At 45.0% G+C, this 20,281-nt stretch overlaps 1 protein-coding gene and 1 long non-coding RNA gene across 2 annotated transcripts in view; both read right to left on the bottom strand.

Moving 5' to 3' along the window:
- Positions 1–19,693, bottom strand: part of ARHGEF33 (Rho guanine nucleotide exchange factor 33) — a 188,236-nt gene extending 168,543 nt beyond the window's left edge. The window contains exon 1 of the mRNA XM_063441360.1: positions 19,577–19,693. Coding sequence (XP_063297430.1) covers positions 19,577–19,643 — 67 coding nt within the window. The 5' untranslated portion in view covers positions 19,644–19,693. The remainder of the gene's footprint in view (positions 1–19,576) is intronic.
- Positions 8,931–9,157, bottom strand: LOC134585875 (uncharacterized). Its single transcript, XR_010086552.1, has 2 exons — positions 9,007–9,157; positions 8,931–8,972 (listed from the first exon to the last, which is right to left on the bottom strand). It is a non-coding gene; the product is annotated as an uncharacterized LOC134585875 (long non-coding RNA).
- Positions 19,694–20,281: the final 588 nt, after the last annotated feature.

Genomic DNA, 20,281 nt, shown 5'->3' with positions numbered 1-20,281 from the left:
CTGAGAGCTCCCCGCAGGCTTATCTTAAATCCTCGTCCATCCACTCCCTACAAACACAAAATGGGCAAAACACATCGCTCATCACACGCTGGTAAGCCCGCAGACACAACCAAGGGCACCCCGGCGTCCACATTGCACAAATACCTGAAAACCCCGGCGGACCTGGCTTCGCAGGCCTCGACGGATTCCGGGACCTCGTGGGCCTCGCGCCCTCATTCCCCAACCGCAGATCCCTGCACGGACATCACCGACACCAACCCCCACCCAGAGCATACACCGGACTGGGTGACTTTAATCCGGGCACTACCAACCAAGGCAGACCTCAAGGAGGCGAACTCTGAGCTCCGAAACTCCATCACGGCAGAGCTCCACTCCCTCCGAGAAGAACTACAGGGCCTGCACCAAAAGGTATCCCAGCTGGAAGCGGATAGTGACCATCTGACTGCCACACAAAACGCCACCACAAATACCCTGAAGGTACATGAGGCACAACTACGCCAGATGGCCCTACACCTCGAAGACCTAGATAATAGGGGACGCAGACAAAATATCAGGGTGAGGGGGATCCCGGAAGAACTGGATCAGACTACCCCGATCCGCGTAACACTAATGGGGCTATTCAACAGGCTCCTTGGAAGGCCTGAAACCACGCACATCGAATTTGTGCGGGCACACAGGGCCCTGAGACCTAGGGGCCCCCCGGAGTCCCCTCCCAGAGACACAATCTGCTGCCTAGCGAGCTACCAACTAAAGGAGGACATCCTGAGACAGGCCCGAGAATCAGACCGGGTCCTGTTGAACGGCACACCCCTACAACTGTACCCTGACCTGTCGCCAGCAACTCTGGCCTACAGAAGGACACTTAAACCCCTGACTCGTGTCCTACAATCTAACAAAATACGCTACCGATGGACTTATCCCTCAGGACTACAAGCTTCCACTCCCAACGGCTTATTTGTGGTGAGAACCCCAGAGGACCTAGCAGACCTGACTACTGAACTGCAACTACCGCCTATTCAGCTCACATGGCCAGACCCGATGTCATTCTACTCCTTCCACCCAGGAACGGTCTCACAACCCCGCAGACAACGGAGAACCAGAGCCCAGACCATACGCCAATCAGGAGCAACCTCTTAAGCCAAGAGACATTTCTACCTCTGATCCTAACTGCAAGTATTTACTACGCTCCATGAACTCAGAGACTAAGACCACCCATGCACCACATACGAGACTTTTTCCTTTTGTTCCACTAGACTCCACTTGATTCATTACAACAAGTGGGAGGGGGGGGGATGGGGGGAGGGAAGCTACATGCCCGGAGGCAGCCTGGGACCCCACTAGAGATACAATTCCGTGTGAGACAGGTAGCTCACACCCGAGTAAGCCTTAACCGGCCCACCATCACCACCCCCTAGTCCAGACGCACGACCTAAGTCGACTTTAACGAACCCCCCCCTGGTGGAGGGGTGAGGGGGACGTCCCTGGCTGGACCGTACCGCAGAGGCGACACCGCCCTGCGAGGAACCGGCGGGGGAGCAGAGGCGGGGGCCGATGCAGGTGCGGCACACCCGGGGCACGACCCCCCTCCTGGATAGCAACAGGGGAGTTAATTCAACACTAACACCAGAAGGTTCGCCCTGTAACAGCCTGGGACCCCGCTAGAGACAGAGACAGGTAGCTCACACCCGAGCAAATCTTAATCGGCCCACCATCACTACCCCCTAGCCCAGACACTCGTCCTGAGACGACTTTAGCGAACCCCCCCTAGCGGAGGGGCGAGGGGGGCGTCCCTGGCTGGACCGCGCCGCGGAGGTGATACCGCCCTGCAAGGAACCGGTGGGGGAGCAGAGGCGGGGGCCGATGCTGGTGCGGTTCACCCGGGGCACGACCCCCCTTCTCGATAGCAACAGGGGTGTTAACTCAACACCAAAACCAGAGGGCGGAGGACGAGTACAGGGCCTACCTCGAACTAGGGATGGGTGCGAGACGCTAAAGAATGCTAACTTGGAATCTGAACCCACCCCCGACAACCGCTAAAATCACGAACGGGGTACCCCCTCCCACCCACACCATGAGAGTCGCATACTGTCCTAACCTCCTCACAAAACAAGGGAACAGAATAGGACTTACACCCGTAGAGTTGCATGGGAAAACCGAAACCAATCCTGAGGAATGGGGAAACGGGACTTTTTCTTAGGTAGATAAACTGTTCAATATATGCTTGTCTAATAAGTTCATTTAAACTGTTACAATTGCTTAATATGTTATTTCAACTATTATTGTTTGTTGATGCTCACTGATCTACCCACCGGGCCACACGCCACACCAATACCAAACGCCCAAAGAAACAAACCCTACCCACTGAGGGCCTCAGGCCAATGCGAGTTTAGGACGAGGATGAATCTAACATCCACTTACCCACCACATACATTTGAAGCCGTAGGGGGGCTGGAGGTTCCAGGTGAGACCCGACACACGAGAGCCAGGGGTGTGAGGGCACGGGAGGCCACACAACCCCGGGATTCCCGGGCGGGACTCACACGGAGACCCTCGACCTCCTCCGTTTTCCCCAATAGGAAGAGAGCGCCCACAGACAGGTGGACGGGACTTGGTGGACCACTGGTGGACCCCACCACTCCTTGTCCCCCGACGCTCGACCCTTAAACAGCCACCACCGAGTGGCTGCTTGGTTCACTGTACATAGTTTCCCCGCCTAGATCCCCTTTCCCTTCCCGCCCCATACCTGTCCCCCCCCCCCCCCCCACCCCCCTCCCTCCTTCCCCTCCTCAACCGGACGACCCGACTGACCCACTACACACACTGACCGGACCCGACACAGACAAGTACACACATCCCACGATGACCGACAGACCACTACTGCCGTGCGACCTCACTGTCCTCTCCATAAACGCCAAAGGGCTTAACAAACCGGAGAAGAGGTATGGGGCACTGCGGGACTTTCACTCGCAGAAAGCATCTGTAGTAATGATACAGGAGACCCACTTTAGAGATGGGGACAGGCCCAAGCTGACTAACCATCACTTCCCAACAGGATACTACAGTGACTTCCACGAAGGAAAATCCAGGGGGGTGGCGATACTATTTAATAAGAAAATACCGTTTGTGGAGAAGGCAAACATGACCGACAGGGAAGGGAGATTCCTTTTTGTAAAAGGCACAATATCCGACCACCTCTACACCTTTGCCACTTTGTACGCACCAAACTACAAACACCACCACTACCTTAAAAGCACTCTGCGGAAGCTTCACGCTTTCACAGAGGGGGTCCTCATAATAGGGGGCGACTTAAACGTTGCCATAGACCCAACCTGGGACAGCTCCACGGGCACCTCCCACCTCCCCAGACAACACCTTAGAGCAATAACCTCCCTACTGAATAGACACAGACTAATTGACTGCTGGAGGGCACACCACCCGGACGAACGGGACTATACATTCTACTCCCACCCCCACCGGACATACACTCGCATAGACTACTTTCTCACCACACACTACCACCTCTCCTTAATACGAGACGCAAAGATTGGAGTAGCGACCTGGTCAGACCACGCTCCAGTCCTTATCACCCTCCGATCCCCGCTCCTTAGACCCGCAATGACCAAATGGAGACTGAACGAATACCTGCTATCACGCCAAGACATGACCACGCACTTTGACAGAGTTTTGACCGAATACTTTCAGGACAACGCGCCAGAGGACACCTCACCGACAATTAGATGGGAAGCACACAAAAGCGTCATACGGGGACACTTCATACAAAAGGGCGCAGAACTCAAGAAACAACGGGAAGCCCGAATCACGGAACTCATAACAGACATACATCAACACGACACGCTCCACAAACAAAACCAATCCCCGGCCCTTCACACACAACTCCTACAATTGCGACGAGACCTGACCTCCCTGATCCAGTCCAAACACCATAGAGAAGCCCTCAGACATAGAGCCTTTTTCTCCCTACACGGCAATAAGAGCGGCAAGCTCTTAGCCAGGATGCTGGCGAAACGACGCCAAATGACTTACATCAATAAAATACGAGACAAACAGGGAGTGACGCGCCGCCTACCATCCGAAATCATGCAAACGATAAAGACTTACTACTCAGAACTCTACTCGCTTCCCCGACCGAAGTCGGAGACGGCGGCCGCCCACCTAAAAGACTCCATCCGACAATATCTGACGACCCATAAACTACCCGTACTAGACCAACAGGTGGCCGACCAGCTCGATGAACCCTTCTCAATTGAGGAACTATCGAGGGCGATTAAAGGAACTAAACCTGGCAAGAGTCCGGGCCCCGACGGCCTGCCTCTTTGCTACTACAAGCACTTCGCAGACAAATTATACCAACCTATGCTGGCCTCCTTTAACTCGATTAGAGAAGGTCACCATTTCCCCAAACAGGCGTTGACAGCGCACATTACTATCATTCCAAAGGAGGGCAAGGACGCGGAGCACTGCGGGAACTACAGGCCCATCTCCCTCATCAACTGTGACATTAAATTGATGGCGAAGATGCTTGCCGGTCGCCTGCAGCCACACATTCCCACACTAGTGCACCCCGACCAAGTCGGTTTTGTCACAGACCGTGAAGCGCGAGACAATACCATCCGAACCCTTGCCCTTATGCACAACAAGACCTGCGACGCCGGAGGCCTTCTCCTTCTGTCCACGGACGCGGAGAAGGCCTTCGACAGAGTGGGATGGGAGTACCTATTCCAGATCCTGGGCCAAATAGGTCTGGGACCCCACATGCAGGACTGGATCACAGCCATGTATGATGGGCCCACGGCTCATGTCATAGTAAATGGGGCACTGACGGAAGAATTCCCGATACACAACGGCACCCGTCAGGGTTGCCCACTTTCCCCACTGCTCTTCGTCCTTGCCCTGGAACCCTTTATGATAGCCATCAGAGAACACCACGACATAACGGGCATACGCACAAGAGACACACATCACAAAGTGGCCGCATACGCGGATGATCTCCTCTTTTACGTTACGAAACCGGAGATATCTCTCCCCAACATTCTGCAATCCTTCAAGACATTCGGACACATCTCCAACCTCAGAATAAATTACTCCAAATCCCACATACAGAATGTAGACTTGCCTGACAACAGAATTACCCCCATCCGCTCCAGCTTCCCATTCCAATGGGCAGAACACAAAATACGTTACCTAGGCACATGGCTAACTAGACAGAAAGAAGACATATACAGAGAAAACTTCCCCCCTATACTGAACACTTTCAAAAGGGAACTAGCCGAATGGTCTCACCCACATATATCGTGGCTGGGAAGGGTTCAGGTAATTAAAATGAACCTTCTCCCACGATTACTCTACCTATTCCAGACACTCCCCATAACAATCCCTAAAAGATTCTTCACTGCCTTACGCACACTGACTAGCGTGTACATATGGAACGGGAAAAGACCACGTCTCAAGTACCAGACCCTCACTCTACCCAAGGAGAGGGGGGGGCTGGCCATCCCCGACTTCTACCTATATTACACGGCTGGCCACCTGCGGAGGGTCCTAGACTGGACCAAGACCAACGTCCACAAACAGTGGAAAACGGTGGAAGAGACTGAGACAGCGGGGCCGGTGTCAACCCTACCATGGTGCTCCGGAGGGGGCCTGGGCCGGGGATGCTCCTCTCTGGCGCAACATACCCTACGGGTATGGCACAGAGCGTCCCGGGTACATGGCCTCACCCGACACCCCTCACCCTTGCTACCACTTATCCATGACCGAGACTTTCCACCCGGGCTGGACCCAAAGGCCTTTAGAGACCTCATACATAACCCAATCCCCAGACTACACCACATACACACACATAACGGACGGAAAACACTCACACAACTGACGGAACGCACACACCCCACATTCATGCAAACTTTTAAATACAAATAACTTTCGAATTACATTAACTCACTGCCCGGAGGACAGAACCACGCTAGGGAACCGACCACCTTCGAGGACTACTGTATCCAACCTGACCCCCTTCCCCACAGCATATCAATCCTGTACTCACTGCTACAGAGGGAGACCCCCACAGAGACTCCAGCCTTTAAGGGAACATGGGAAACGATCCTGGGGAGGACATTTACAGAGACAGAATGGGACAAAATTTGCTATCTAACACACCACTGCTCCACCTTTTCGAAGACGCAAGAGACGGCATTTAAACTATTGAGCCATTGGTACCGCACACCACACAGATTACATGCCATAGACCCCTCACACTCCGACCTGTGTTGGAGATGTGGAGAGGCTACAGGCACCACACTACATCTATGGTGGGACTGCCGTAAGATAACACCATTCTGGAAGTCTATTCACGATATCTTGTCAAGGTTGTCAGATGCACCACCTCCGCTGGACCCAGCGGCGATGCTGTTACACCACACGACAACACCCAGATCTAGGTATAAAAAATCCCTGACAATTAGGATCCTCAACGTAGCAAAGCAGATCATCCCTCAATACTGGAGACAGGACAGACCCCCACCCCTAAAAGCCTGGTTCAACCAAATGGAGGACCTCAGGGCTATAGAAGAACTCCACTCAGGAGCCACCAATACCACTGGGAAATACATGGAGACCTGGACGCACTGGATAGTAACCACTATACAGACAGACTTCACCACTCATCTGGAGACGGGAGACTCACACGACGGGACGGACTGACTCTACCACCCCACCCACCCAACCTACCACGGAGCCTCATACCCCTCCCACCCTCAGAATCCCCCCCCATCCCCTGCTTCCCCCCCCCCCTCTAACAATTCCCACATCCTCCATTAAGGCCGTAGGCAACTGCCCCGACAACACAGAGTCACGTATGATCACTGTACGACGGCTCAGGCAGCCACGCAGACACACAAAGCTCACCTACAGTGACTAAGAGATGTTTTGAACATTTGGTTACCTAACCCCCTTACCCTATGAACCGCAGATACATTCGTTTTGTATTTAAACACTATGACAACTACTAGGGTTAACCTAATATGCAGTTAAACCCAGAGGGACGCACGAATGTTTTACCAAAAACTTAACCAAGGTTCACTTTTGATAGGACCTGCGTGTCCACCACTGTCGGGGGCCTGCGTGCTCCACTTCCAACCTATATTTTATAGCACACGTTGTGCTTTGTTTGCTTATCTCAAAGAGACCTGCGAGTCTCGATTTATATATTGTTTACAACGCTTGAGACCTGCGAGTCTCACATTGAATATATGAAAATGACAATAAAAATTTATTTACAAAAAAGAGAATGGGTCCAAGTACAGATCCCTGAGGTACACCACTGGTGACAAGCCCAAGCTTCGAATATACTCCATTGACTACAACCCTCTGTTGCCTGTCACTCAGCCACTGCCTTACCCATTCAACAATATTGGAATCCAAACTCAAAGATTGTAGTTTATTGATAAGCCTTCTATGTGCAACAGTGTCAAAAGCCTTACTGAAATCTAGGTAAGCAAATACCCAATCAAAAAAATCAATAAGATTAGTTTGGCATGATCTCCCTGAAGTAAACCCATGTTGTCTCTGATCTTGAAATCCATGTGTTTTTAGATGTTCAACAATCCTATCCTTTAACATGGTTTCCATCACTTTCCCCACTACTGAAGTAAGGCTTACTGGCCTATAGTTGCCCGACTCCTCCCTATTACCTTTCTTGTGAATGGGCACAACATTCGCTAACTTCCAATCTTCTGGGACTACTCCTGTTAACAATGATTGGTTAAATAAATCTGTTAATGGTTTTGCTAGTACACCACTAAGCTCTTTTAATAGCTTTGTGTGTATTCCATTAGGTCCCATTGACTTATTTGTCTTTACTTTTGACAGTTGAAATAGAACCTCTTCCTCTGTAAACTCATGTGTAATAAATGACTCATTTATCCTTTTTCTTAACTGAGGTCCCTTTCCTTCATTTTCATCTGTAAATACCAAACAAACATATTCATTGAGGCAGTCAGCTAGACCTTTATCCTCATCTACATACCTTCCTTCTTTTGTTTTTAATCTAACTAATCCTTGTTTTACTTTTCTTTTCTCATTTATGTATCTAAAAAAAGTTTTGTCCCCCTTTTTTACTGACTGTGCTATTTTCTCTTCTGTGTGTGATTTGGAAGCTCTTATAACTTGCTTAGCCTCTTTCTGCCTAATCTTATAGGTCATTCTGTCTTCCTCACTCTGGGTTTTTTTATAATTACTAAATGCTAACTTTTTGTTTTTTACTATTTTGGCCACATCTGCGGAGTACCACAGTGGTTTCTTGAATTTTTTGCTTTTACTGACAAGCCTAATGCAATTTTCTGTTGCCTTCAGTAGTGCAACTTTTAAATAATCCCATTTCTTTTGGACTCCATTTAAATTGCTCCAGTCTGATAATGACTCCTTTACACATATTCTAATTTTAGAATAGTCTGTTTTTCTAAAGTCTAAAACTTTTGTTTTTGTGTGGTGTGACTTAGTCACTGTTCTTATATTAAACCACACTGACTGATGATCACTGGATCCTAAACTTTCACCTACAGTAATATCTGATACCAAATCTCCATTTGTTAACACTAAATCTAATATGGCCTCTTTACGAGTTGGCTCCTCAACGACTTGTTTTAGAGACAATCCCAGTAGGGAGTTTAGAATATGTGTGCTCCTGGCACAAGTAGCTATTTTTGTTTTTAAATTCACATCAGGAAGAAGTCACCCATGATGATAACTTCCCCCTTCATTGTCATTTTAGCTATTTCTTAAACTAGTAGATTATCTAACTCTTCAATTTGTCCTGGGGGCCTATAAATCACACCTACACGAGTTACTGTGTGATTACCAAATTCTAACGTAACCCAAACGGACTCTATGTTCGCCTCACTAACCTTTATTAGGCTAGATTTTATGCTATCCTTCACATACAAGGCCACCCCTCCCCCTTTCTTGCCTTCCCTGTCTTTTGTATATAAAGAGTACCCTGGTATTGCTATGTCCCAGTCATTTTTCTCATTATACCATGTCTCAGTAACAGCGACTAAATCTACACTATCAGTTGCCATTATTGACACAAGTTCATGGATCTTATTCCCTAAACTGCGAGCATTTGTAGACATGACTCTAAGCTTATCATTTTTTAACACACTTGCTACAGGCACCTTCTGTCCTTGGTTTGGGGGACAATTGGATTGATGTTTTATCACCCTTTTGCCCCCCCCCCCCCTAGTTTAAATACATCCTAGCAAAACCTCTGAACTGCTCACTGAGAACATTTGTTCACTTTTGAGAAAGATGCAAACCATATTTTTTGTACAGTTTATTTCCATTCCAAACAGAGCTACCATGAGCAATAAAGCCAAATCCTTGCTCCCGACAGCATTCACCAAGCCACAAGTTAAAGTCCCTAATACGCATTCGCCTGTCATTCTGAGTGTTAGGCACAGGCAGAACTTCAGAGAATTACAGTGTGGAAGCAACCTGCCGGATATCATTGGCAAAAACACTAAAAACGTCCTTAACCTCTGAAACCTCATTGCAAGCCAAGTCATTTGTCCCTAAATGGACAAGTACATCCAATTCCCCTTCCTGCTTTGCTTGCTTAACAATATTACAGATACGTCTCCTGCCTCTCTACACAACACCACTAGCCTCAGTCCCTCTCTTCACAACACCACTAGCCTCAGTGCCTCTCTCCACAACACCTCTAGCCTCAGTGCCTCTATTCACAACACCACTAGCCTCAATGCCTCTCTGCACAACACCACTAGCCTTAATGCCTCTCTCCACAACACCACTAGCCTCAATGCCTCTCTCAACAAAACCACTAGCCTCAGTGCCTCTCTGCACAACACCACTAGCCTCAATGCCTCTCTCCACAACACCACTAGCCTCAATGTCTCTCTCAACAACACCACTAGCCTCAGTGCCTCTCTGCACAACACCACTAGCCTCAGTGCCTCTCTGCACAACACCACTAGTCTCAGTGCCTCTCTGCACAAAACCACTAGCCTCAGTGCCTCTCTCCACAACACCACTAGCCTCAGTGCCTCTCTCCACAACACCACTACCCTCAGTGCCTGTCTCCATGACACCATTACACTCTAAAAGTGCAGAAAATGAATTATGTAGAACAACAGACTGTGCAATATGCCTTTTATTCACAACTCTAAGTCTACCAGATCCTACAGTAATCCATCTGCCATTCCTAGTATGTCTCTGCGGCAGTGGCTTTGCAGCAGTTCCAGCCTGAGTTTGTTTACCAGATAATTTACAAATATCAGACTTCAAAAACACAATCTCCTGCCGCAAGATAGGTGGAACATTTGTCAAACTTTGATATTTCGTTCGATATTTTGCAAGTGAATTCTAAATCAAAGCAAGCAGCCTTAAACAAACTATTGTCAGCAACATTGAGTACATCGTGTAAAAACTGTTTAACTGCTCACTAACAGGGTTATTTACTAAAGGGAGAATTGTTGGGAATTTAAAGTGAATTTTCCATTTTAGACAAACGTAAACGAACAAGAGGCAAAGCTGACTTCTTGAATTTTTCCAATTGAGCTATTATGACTTTAAATTTAAACTCATTTTGAATTCACTTTGAATTCACTGTTTAATAAATATATTCTTTGTAGGATTATTCACTAAACTCTGAATTTTTCCATATTAAATCTGAATAGCAAACCTCATGGCAGTTCATTATCATTTTCAGATCAGCGATTTTTGCTCAGTTTTGCAATTTGGATTTAACTTGCAAAAATTCAGAGTTTAGAGAATAACGCTGTTAATGTTATAATCCTTCCAATAAAATTAAAAAATATATATATATATATTTTTTTTTAGTCCATATCATTAAGTAACTTTAACTTTTTGTTTCGTTTAACCTTATTGATAGCAATATTTATCCCCATCACTTATAACATGTGCACATGGGAGCCAGAGATTATTACCATTTTAATATTCTATTCTGGTTTTCTCCACTATTCTGTAACGTGTCTGTTCTGTGAACAAGGGTCAACTATGGTATCAACAAAAATATATAGCAAAATAGTTTCCAAAAAAACAAAAACGAATTCAATTAATTTAAAAAACAAAAGTGTTTTTGGTGGTCATAGCTTTACAGATAACTTGGTAATGAAGGATTTAAATATAAATTGTCACTTCTTCAATAGTGACAATTCCTGTTTCTTTCATCCAACAAAAACTGGGACGAAGAGTGCAGTGGAGATAAGTATAAAGCACAATTATATCCGCAGCATCTCCAGGTGTTACCATGTTCTCCAGATACACACTGAGTGCTCATACATCTGCCTACAAACTGCAGTATGAATGCAGGGTACTCAGGCATTATTTACATGGCACCCAGAGCCATGGCTATCAAATTCATTTGGTTTGGTTGTGCCAGTACAGCCTAGCATACAGTTGAAACGTTTTTTAATTTGGTTTGGTTTGGTTGTGCCAGTACAGCCTAGCATACAGTTAGAACATTTTTTTTTTTTTTTTTAAAGGGACACTATAGTCACCAGAACAACTACAGCTTAATGTAGCACTGGAGGTGCTGCCTGGGTCAGTGGTTCACAACATGCAGCACTGACGTTCAGTTTCTCCATACTCTGCATAGGGGTGCTGAATGGCCAGCATTGGCTTTGTCCCCCACCCGCCTCCTTGGCTGAGATCATCAGAAATTATGATCTCAGCCAATCCAATGCTTTCTTACAGGAAATCCCATAGGATTGACAATTCCATGGGATTATCAATTCTGATGATCTCAGCCAGTGAAGCCGGATCGGGGGTGGGCCAGTGCCAATGGATCTGTGTGGTTCTGGAATAAAGGTGAGTTTTACAGCTTTTCAAGGGGTGAAAGGAGGGGGAGAAGTGTTTTTAACACTGTAGGGTCATGAATACATTTGTATTCCTAACTCCATAGTGTTTCCTTAAAGATAAAGAAAATTACAAAATAGCACAACCCCCAGCTACCTTCTAGTCATCCACTGGGTAGTGCAAATACCTGAGAAGTGACTTAAAAGTGTTCCAGAGAATGAACACTTAAATGGCAAAAACTATTGGGACACCTGACCATTACATCAACAGGGACTTTTATGACATCACAATAACATGTAGTCGGTTAACCCCTTTGCAGGTATAACAGCTTCCATTCTTTTGAGAAGGCTTTCCACAAGATTTTGGAGTATTTTTGTGGAATTTTTTGCTTATTCATCCAGTTGAGCATTTGTTAGGTCAGGCTCTGATGTTGAACAAGAAGGTCCGGTTAGCAGTTCATTCCAAAGGTGTTTGATGGGGTTGAGGTCAGGGCTTTGTGTGGGCGAGTCAAGTTCTTCCACACCAAACTCATACAAACATATTTTTATGAACCTTGCTTTGTGCACTGGGGCACAGACATGCTGGAATAGAAAAGGGCCTCCCCCAAACTGTTCCTTAAAGTTAGAAGGATAGTATTGTCAGAAATGTCTTGGTATGATGAAGCATTAAGATTTCCTAGCCAACCCTCTGAAAAACAGCTCCATACCATTATCCCTCCTCCATCAAATTTTACAGTTGGCACAGTGCAGTCAGCCAGGTAATGATCTCCTGGCATCAAACCCAGACACAGAAAAGCGTGATTCTTCACTCCATAGTACACATTTGCACTGCTCCAGATTCCAGTGGTGGTGTGCTTTACACCACTCGATCCAAGGCTTGGTGATGTAAGGCTTGCACGCACCTGCTCGGCATTGGAAACCCATTCCATGAAGCTCCTGCTTCACAGTTTTTGTACTGATATTAAAGGGACACTATAGTCACCTGAACAACTTTATCTTAATGAAGCAGTTTTGGTGTATAGAACATGCCCCTGCAGCCTCACTGCTCAATCCTCTGCCATTTAGGAGTTAAATCCCTTTGTTTATGAACCCTAGTCACACTTCCCTGCATGTGACTTGCACAGCCTTCCATAAACACTTCCTGTAAAGAGAGCCCTATTTAGTCTTTCTTTATTGCAAGCTCTGTTTAATTAAGATTTTCTTATCCCCTGCTATGTTAATAGCTTGCTAGACCCTGCACGAGCTTCCTGTATGTGATTAAAGTTCAATTTAGAGATTGAGATACAATTATTTAAGGTAAATTACTTTAACATACCATGCAACTCAGAACTCTCTGAGCTGACGTGGTCTGGGAGCCTATAGTGGTCCTTTAAGTGCCCATCAGAACCACAGTTTCTTTGTTTGTGCCTACTTTAGCCTAGCTACTTTATATATCTAAAAATGGGTGCATAATCTTGCCATAAAACCTTTTCCTGTAACTGTTCACTATTTTAAAAACTGTTATGGCGTATAGATTCCTTTCTGTGACTTGTACCACCCGCAAAAATAAAGAATTAAAAAAAAAATAGTTTTGAGGTGACAGTTGTCCTTTAACTTCTAACACATTATATACAGGTACTGCAACCTACTGTGAGCTATTAGCTACATAGCAAAAGAAGAGCTTAATTAAATATATACTGTTTGTAAATTCTGAAATAGCTAATTACACAACAGTTAAATATGTGCTTTTCCGCCACACAGTATATTGTAGTGAAAACTGAATTGTAGAACAAAAAATAGGTAGCGGGTAACAGACCAGATAACTGAACCAGATGGAACAGTCACTAGCACTGAACCAGGTGGGACAGTCACAGTCTGGCCCCGCTTATCCTATTGTACCGCAAGGAGACTCCAGGGGTCTCCAGGGGCTTAACCCCTAAACTAGATAAATGCAGAACAGAGAGAAACAATTGCTAAGGGTCTCAAACTAAAGCAAGTAATGAGACCCTAGGCATACCTGGATATACGTATAGTAAATTGGAAAAATCAAGATGTATACAAAATACTGATAGCTGTATCCCCCAAGCCAGGGAGGAAAGTGCTACAAAAGTAGTGAATAAATAAATACAATTAAATAAAGTATATACAACAGATTCAGTCTCTACTGTCTGATAGGTCTGGGATATAGGCAAAGTGCAGAGGACTATTATGGGATAGAGGGAAAAAAATAAAAAATCCTTTAATGTTAATTATTAAATGAATATATCCATGTCCCTGTCCCTAATGCCTACCCAGCCATGTATATATAACCATCTCCTGCTAAAAGCTAGGGCTTAGACCTAATATTTGATATAGTATAGGTCCTCAGCTCCCTAGCAAAAATACAGTTAAATAACAGAAAATATTCAAAAAATAAAAAATAAAAAATTGAACTGTATCACCAGAGTAATGCAAGCAGGAAATAAAGCAATAAAGGGAGAGATAAATGTAAGACAGAATAAGAGGTCAGTGCTAAATGCACTGACAGATGCTTTATAAAGCCTCTCTCTCTTTTCAGCTAACTAGACAGACATGGTAGAGAAAGAAAAAATCAAAACAAATCAAAAGTGGTGATTTAGAGCATAATCAAAAGTGCTCCACACCCAGAGTGTTTAGTCAGTGCCCATGTGAGAAACAAAGAAAAGTTAATGCTAAGAAACGCCCAACGCGCGTTTCGGTGCCTATGTCATGCACCTTCGTCAGGGACCAAAAGAATGTGGTCACTAACCTCCCTTAAATATAAAATGCGCCCAAATTCACAAAATACTTTAGCCAATTAGCCGGATCGGGGAAAAAACCCCTCAGGTGTTCCAAAGTTACCTTGATGTATCCACTTATTATCGGCATTCCATGCCGGGTGGGGTGTCACATGACCGCTGCCTCGAAGAAGTGGATTGGTGTTATTAAGAGCTCATATGATTGGTTCAGCCCCACGTGGGGCTCCTTTGATCGGCAGGTAGTGTGTGGATGTATAACACGCCCCCTGAGTATCTTGGAAGCTCTGCCGATCCTCTCCACATGAGGATATCAACTAGGAGGACTACCAATCCTATACCTCCCAGGCAGTCGCCCACATAAAGACACAGTACACGATTCCAAACCACAAACCAGCGTATGTCACTCCTAGACGGCTGCAATATGACGCCATATATGACCATAATTCGAAGGGGCCACCGACCCCTACAACTCACAGCCCGCCGTCCAATGGAGAGTCTAAACAGAATCTAGTCTCCTATAAATGTGTGTAGAATGTCCATTGGACTCTCACTATATAAGTGGTAATAAATCAAGCCCGGGGTATAATGACCCATATAAAACTTAGCCATCTGATAGGATCTAGTTGCACATATATATCTACAACACCGGCTAAGTGAACATTCCCAAAGTCCAGGGTAGAAATGGAGTGTATCTCATATAGGTTTCCCAGGGTAAATGGACCTCCAATGAAACGTCTATTACATTGGAGGTGCAATATTGCCTGGGAGGCAATTATGACCCACTCCAGGATTCATACTACTGTATGCATCTTCGGTATAGATGTATTTAAAGGGTCAGTATCCTGAAGACATTTTTTTTTTATTTTTTTTTAACACGTTTTTTTTAAATTTATTTCTAACACTTTTTTTTTAAATTAATTTTTAACACATTTTTTTTTAATTTAACCCCCCCCCCCAGCCTCCTTACCTTTGGGAATGCTGGGGAGGGGGGGTGTCTCTTCCTCCCTGGTGGTCCAGTGGCTGCTGGGTGATCGGGCGGCACTGCCTGGCGGGCGGGCGGCTGGCCGGCGAGGGAGCACTTCCCCTGAGCTGTCTGCTCAGCTCCCTCGCCAGCCTCAGAGTGAGGCTGGGAGCCGGAATATGACGTCATATTTCGGCTCCGCCTCCCAGCCTCACTCTGCGGCTGGCGAGGGAGCTGAGCAGACAGCTCAGGGGAAGTGCTCCCTCGCCGGCCGGCCGCCCGCCAGGCAGTGCCGCCCGATCGCCCAGCAGCCCGCCGGCATGTCTGTTAGCCGCGAGGCTAACAAAACATTTGCCTTGGGCATTTGGGGGCGGCTTTTTTTGCCGCCCCCTGGAAAATGCCGCCCAATGCAAATGCCTTGTTTGCCTCGCGGCTAATACGCCCCTGGTATGGGCTAGAGAGGAGGTCAACAGCATCCAGATAATGAAAAATAGTAAAGAAATCCAAAAGTGCTATACAAAATAAAAAGTGTGTATGAGGTGTATCTTAAATATATACATAATTACAATATTTACAAAAGGGACTAAAGGTCTTAATCTGCGATAAAGGAGGTATATGAGAAGCCCTCGTTGAGACCAAGGGGTGAGAGTGTCTTGAGTTTATAGATCCAAAAACTCTCTCTTTGTAAGAGTTTTTTATCCAGATCTCCACCCCTTGGTCCCAATGTAACCTTTTCCAAACCACAAAACCTGATCCCATCTGAGGACCCCCTATGGTGTAGTTTGAGATGTTTGGAGACTGGTGTGTCTATCAGTCTCCTAGGGTTCACTGAATTCACGTGTTCTCTTATTCTCAATTTGAGCATCCGGGAGGTGACCTAAAGGATTTATTAGTCCCCAGCCACCTTAAGAGCACCCCTCAGAATCCCACTTGGCTTAAGTCCTCAGTGGTAGGCACCTACCAGTGCGGGAGGTGCAAGGCTTGCCACTTTATACGTCGTCCATCTAAAACCTTTACAGACTCCTCCAACTCTCAGGAGTTTAGGGTGAAAAACTTTTTTAATTGTCAGACAAAAGGCGTAGTCTACCTACTTACATGCTCCTGTAAAAAACTTTACGTAGGTAAAACCTCCCGGATGCTCAAATTGAGAATAAGAGAACACGTGAATTCAGTGAACCCTAGGAGACTGATAGACACACCAGTCTCCAAACATCTCAAACTACACCATAGGGGGTCCTCAGATGGGATCAGGTTTTGTGGTTTGGAAAAGGTTACATTGGGACCAAGGGGTGGAGATCTGGATAAAAAACTCTTACAAAGAGAGAGTTTTTGGATCTATAAACTCAAGACACTCTCACCCCTTGGTCTCAACGAGGGCTTCTCATATACCTCCTTTATCGCAGATTAAGACCTTTAGTCCCTTTTGTAAATATTGTAATTATGTATATATTTAAGATACACCTCATACACACTTTTTATTTTGTATAGCACTTTTGGATTTCTTTACTATTTTTCATTATCTGGATGCTGTTGACCTCCTCTCTAGCCCATACCCTTATCTCATATCATAAGCCCCAAGATATCTTACACTGTATGGCTTAAGACACTCTGTTTTCCTCCACTATCCTATAAGCATACCCCTCTTCAGGATACTGTCCCTTTAAATAAATCTATACCGAAGATGCATACAGTAGTATGAATCCTGGAGTGGGTCATAATTGCCTCCCAGGCAATATTGCACCTCCAATGTAATAGACGTTTCATTGGAGGTCCATTTACCCTGGGAAACCTATATGAGATACACTCCATTTCTACCCTGGACTTTGGGAATGTTCAATGTAGATATATATGTGCAACTAGATCCTATCAGATGGCTAAGTTTTATATGGGTCATTATACCCCGGGCTTGATTTATTACCACTTATATAGTGAGAGTCCAATGGACATTCTACACACATTTATAGGAGACTAGATTCTGTTTAGACTCTCCATTGGACGGCGGGCTGTGAGTTGTAGGGGTCGGTGGCCCCTTCGAATTATGGTCATATATGGCGTCATATTGCAGCCGTCTAGGAGTGACATACGCTGGTTTGTGGTTTGGAATCGTGTACTGTGTCTTTATGTGGGCGACTGCCTGGGAGGTATAGGATTGGTAGTCCTCCTAGTTGATATCCATCATGTGGAGAGGATCGGCAGAGCTTCCAAGATACTCAGGGGGCGTGTTATACATCCACACACTACCTGCCGATCAAAGGAGCCCCACGTGGGGCTGAACCAATCATATGAGCTCTTAATAACACCAATCCACTTCTTCGAGGCAGCGGTCATGTGACACCCCACCCGGCATGGAATGCCGATAATAAGTGGATACATCAAGGTAACTTTGGAACACCTGAGGGGTTTTTTCCCCGATCCGGCTAATTGGCTAAAGTATTTTGTGAATTTGGGCGCATTTTATATTTAAGGGAGGTTAGTGACCACATTCTTTTGGTCCCTGACGAAGGTGCATGACATAGGCACCGAAACGCGCGTTGGGCGTTTCTTAGCATTAACTTTTCTTTGTTTCTCACATGGGCACTGACTAAACACTCTGGGTGTGGAGCACTTTTGATTATGCTCTAAATCACCACTTTTGATTTGTTTTGATTTTTTCTTTCTCTACCATGTCTGTCTAGTTAGCTGAAAAGGGAGAGAGGCTTTATAAAGCATCTGTCAGTGCATTTAGCACTGACCTCTTATTCTGTCTTACATTTATCTCTCCCTTTATTGCTTTATTTCCTGCTTGCATTACTCTGGTGATACAGTTCAATTTTTTATTTTTTATTTTTTGAATATTTTTTGTTATTTAACTGTATTTTTGCTAGGGAGCTGAGGACCTATACTATATCAAATATTAGGTCTAAGCCCTAGCTTTTAGCAGGAGATGGTTATATATACATGGCTGGGTAGGCATTAGGGACAGGGACATGGATATATTCATTTAATAATTAACATTAAAGGATTTTTTATTTTTTTCCCTCTATCCCATAATAGTCCTCTGCACTTTGCCTATATCCCAGACCTATCAGACAGTAGAGACTGAATCTGTTGTATATACTTTATTTAATTGTATTTATTTATTCACTACTTTTGTAGCACTTTCCTCCCTGGCTTGGGGGATACAGCTATCAGTATTTTGTATACATCTTGATTTTTCCAATTTACTATACGTATATCCAGGTATGCCTAGGGTCTCATTACTTGCTTTAGTTTGAGACCCTTAGCAATTGTTTCTCTCTGTTCTGCAAAACTGAATTGTAAAAATTAGGCAAAAATAACTGGTTTGGGAAAATGATTTCCCAAAACAGCTATAACCACACATACACATACATTTCTGGTTTCCATACTATTCGGTGTTAAGTGCATAAACCCTACATAGTAAAAAAAGAAAGCAATACAATTCCCTATTCGATGGATAAACCCCACAAGTGTTATTAATTTAATAAGGATTTCTGAAGATTTGTTTTCTAAAAAAATGTAATTTTAGACTACAGCACCAAAATTCAGAAAAGGTTTCAAATTAGCTGTTTTTCCCATCTTGGGTATTTTGTCAAACCTCACGTGTATTAAGCATTAGGCAAGCAGGAAACAAAAACCAGATCAATCATCAGAAAGCTATTAATTAAAAGTATATTTTAAACCATTTTAATATACACACGCACACACACTTCTTCATCTACAATAATAATTGCAATTCTAGTGATAAATAGAATAATATATATCAGTGTGTGTGTGTGTGTTTGTGTGTGTGTGTGTGTTTGTGTTTGTGTGTGTGTGGCTTATGTTATGTATGAAATTGTAACTATTTTGCTGTGCAAAACATTTACAAAGAAAATACAGAATACAAATTAAATATGAACAAAAAAAAAAGAAATAACATACAGACAATATTTAAGCTTACTCTAAACTGACACTGGGTGCCTATTAGTGTCTACATAAAAATAAAAGAAGAATGTACACATAACTACAAGCACAGAGATAAAAGGTAACCTTACCATTGGTCACTTGCGACTGGTCCAAGGTACGCCTGTGTGGACAACTTGGCCTCAGCTGGAGGTGCATGTAAATAGAGCAGGAGGACTGGCAGCCCTCCTACAGTCACTGCTCCTGGGCTAGAACTGTCACAAGCTACCCATTGGTTTCAGAGGTAAGAGCAGCGAAGGCACTTCTATTGTTACATAACGTCCACATTCAGCAATCAGAGCTGCCTGCTCACTTCAGGAGAACACAGACAGCACTGAAACAAGGCTGATCTGTCTTGGTCCCCGAAGTCAGGAGTCCTGGGAAAGTTAATTCAAAAAGCCTTAACTCTTTCACTGCCCATTTCAAGAGGTGTCATAACTGAGTAAAGAGCTTGTCTGGTGGCAGGGGAAGGGTTAACACTACAGCATGTCATTTATTCATATTTTTTTTTTTTAATTGAAAGCCTGCTGCAGGATGTGATGCAAAATATGTAAAGAAATCAGAAAGCTCAAATGTTTATCTGTAATCATGAGGGGTGGACCACGTGCTTTTTTAAAATGACCTAAAATGGTGTTCCCTGCATTTATTTGATAGATTTCGTTTTTAATTGTTACATTGCTGGCAGCACAGTGTGGTGATGCTGAGACCTCCCACCTCCTCCTGTTTATTGCTGCACTGCACCACACCTTTGCCCTCACCAGTCACTCCTGGATCACTTCTAAGCTGTGACCTGACAT

The sequence above is a fragment of the Pelobates fuscus genome, chromosome 2 (assembly GCF_036172605.1).
Source record: "Pelobates fuscus isolate aPelFus1 chromosome 2, aPelFus1.pri, whole genome shotgun sequence".
Classification (NCBI taxonomy): domain Eukaryota; kingdom Metazoa; phylum Chordata; class Amphibia; order Anura; family Pelobatidae; genus Pelobates; species Pelobates fuscus.
This window is presented reverse-complemented; position numbering and strand designations above follow the sequence as displayed.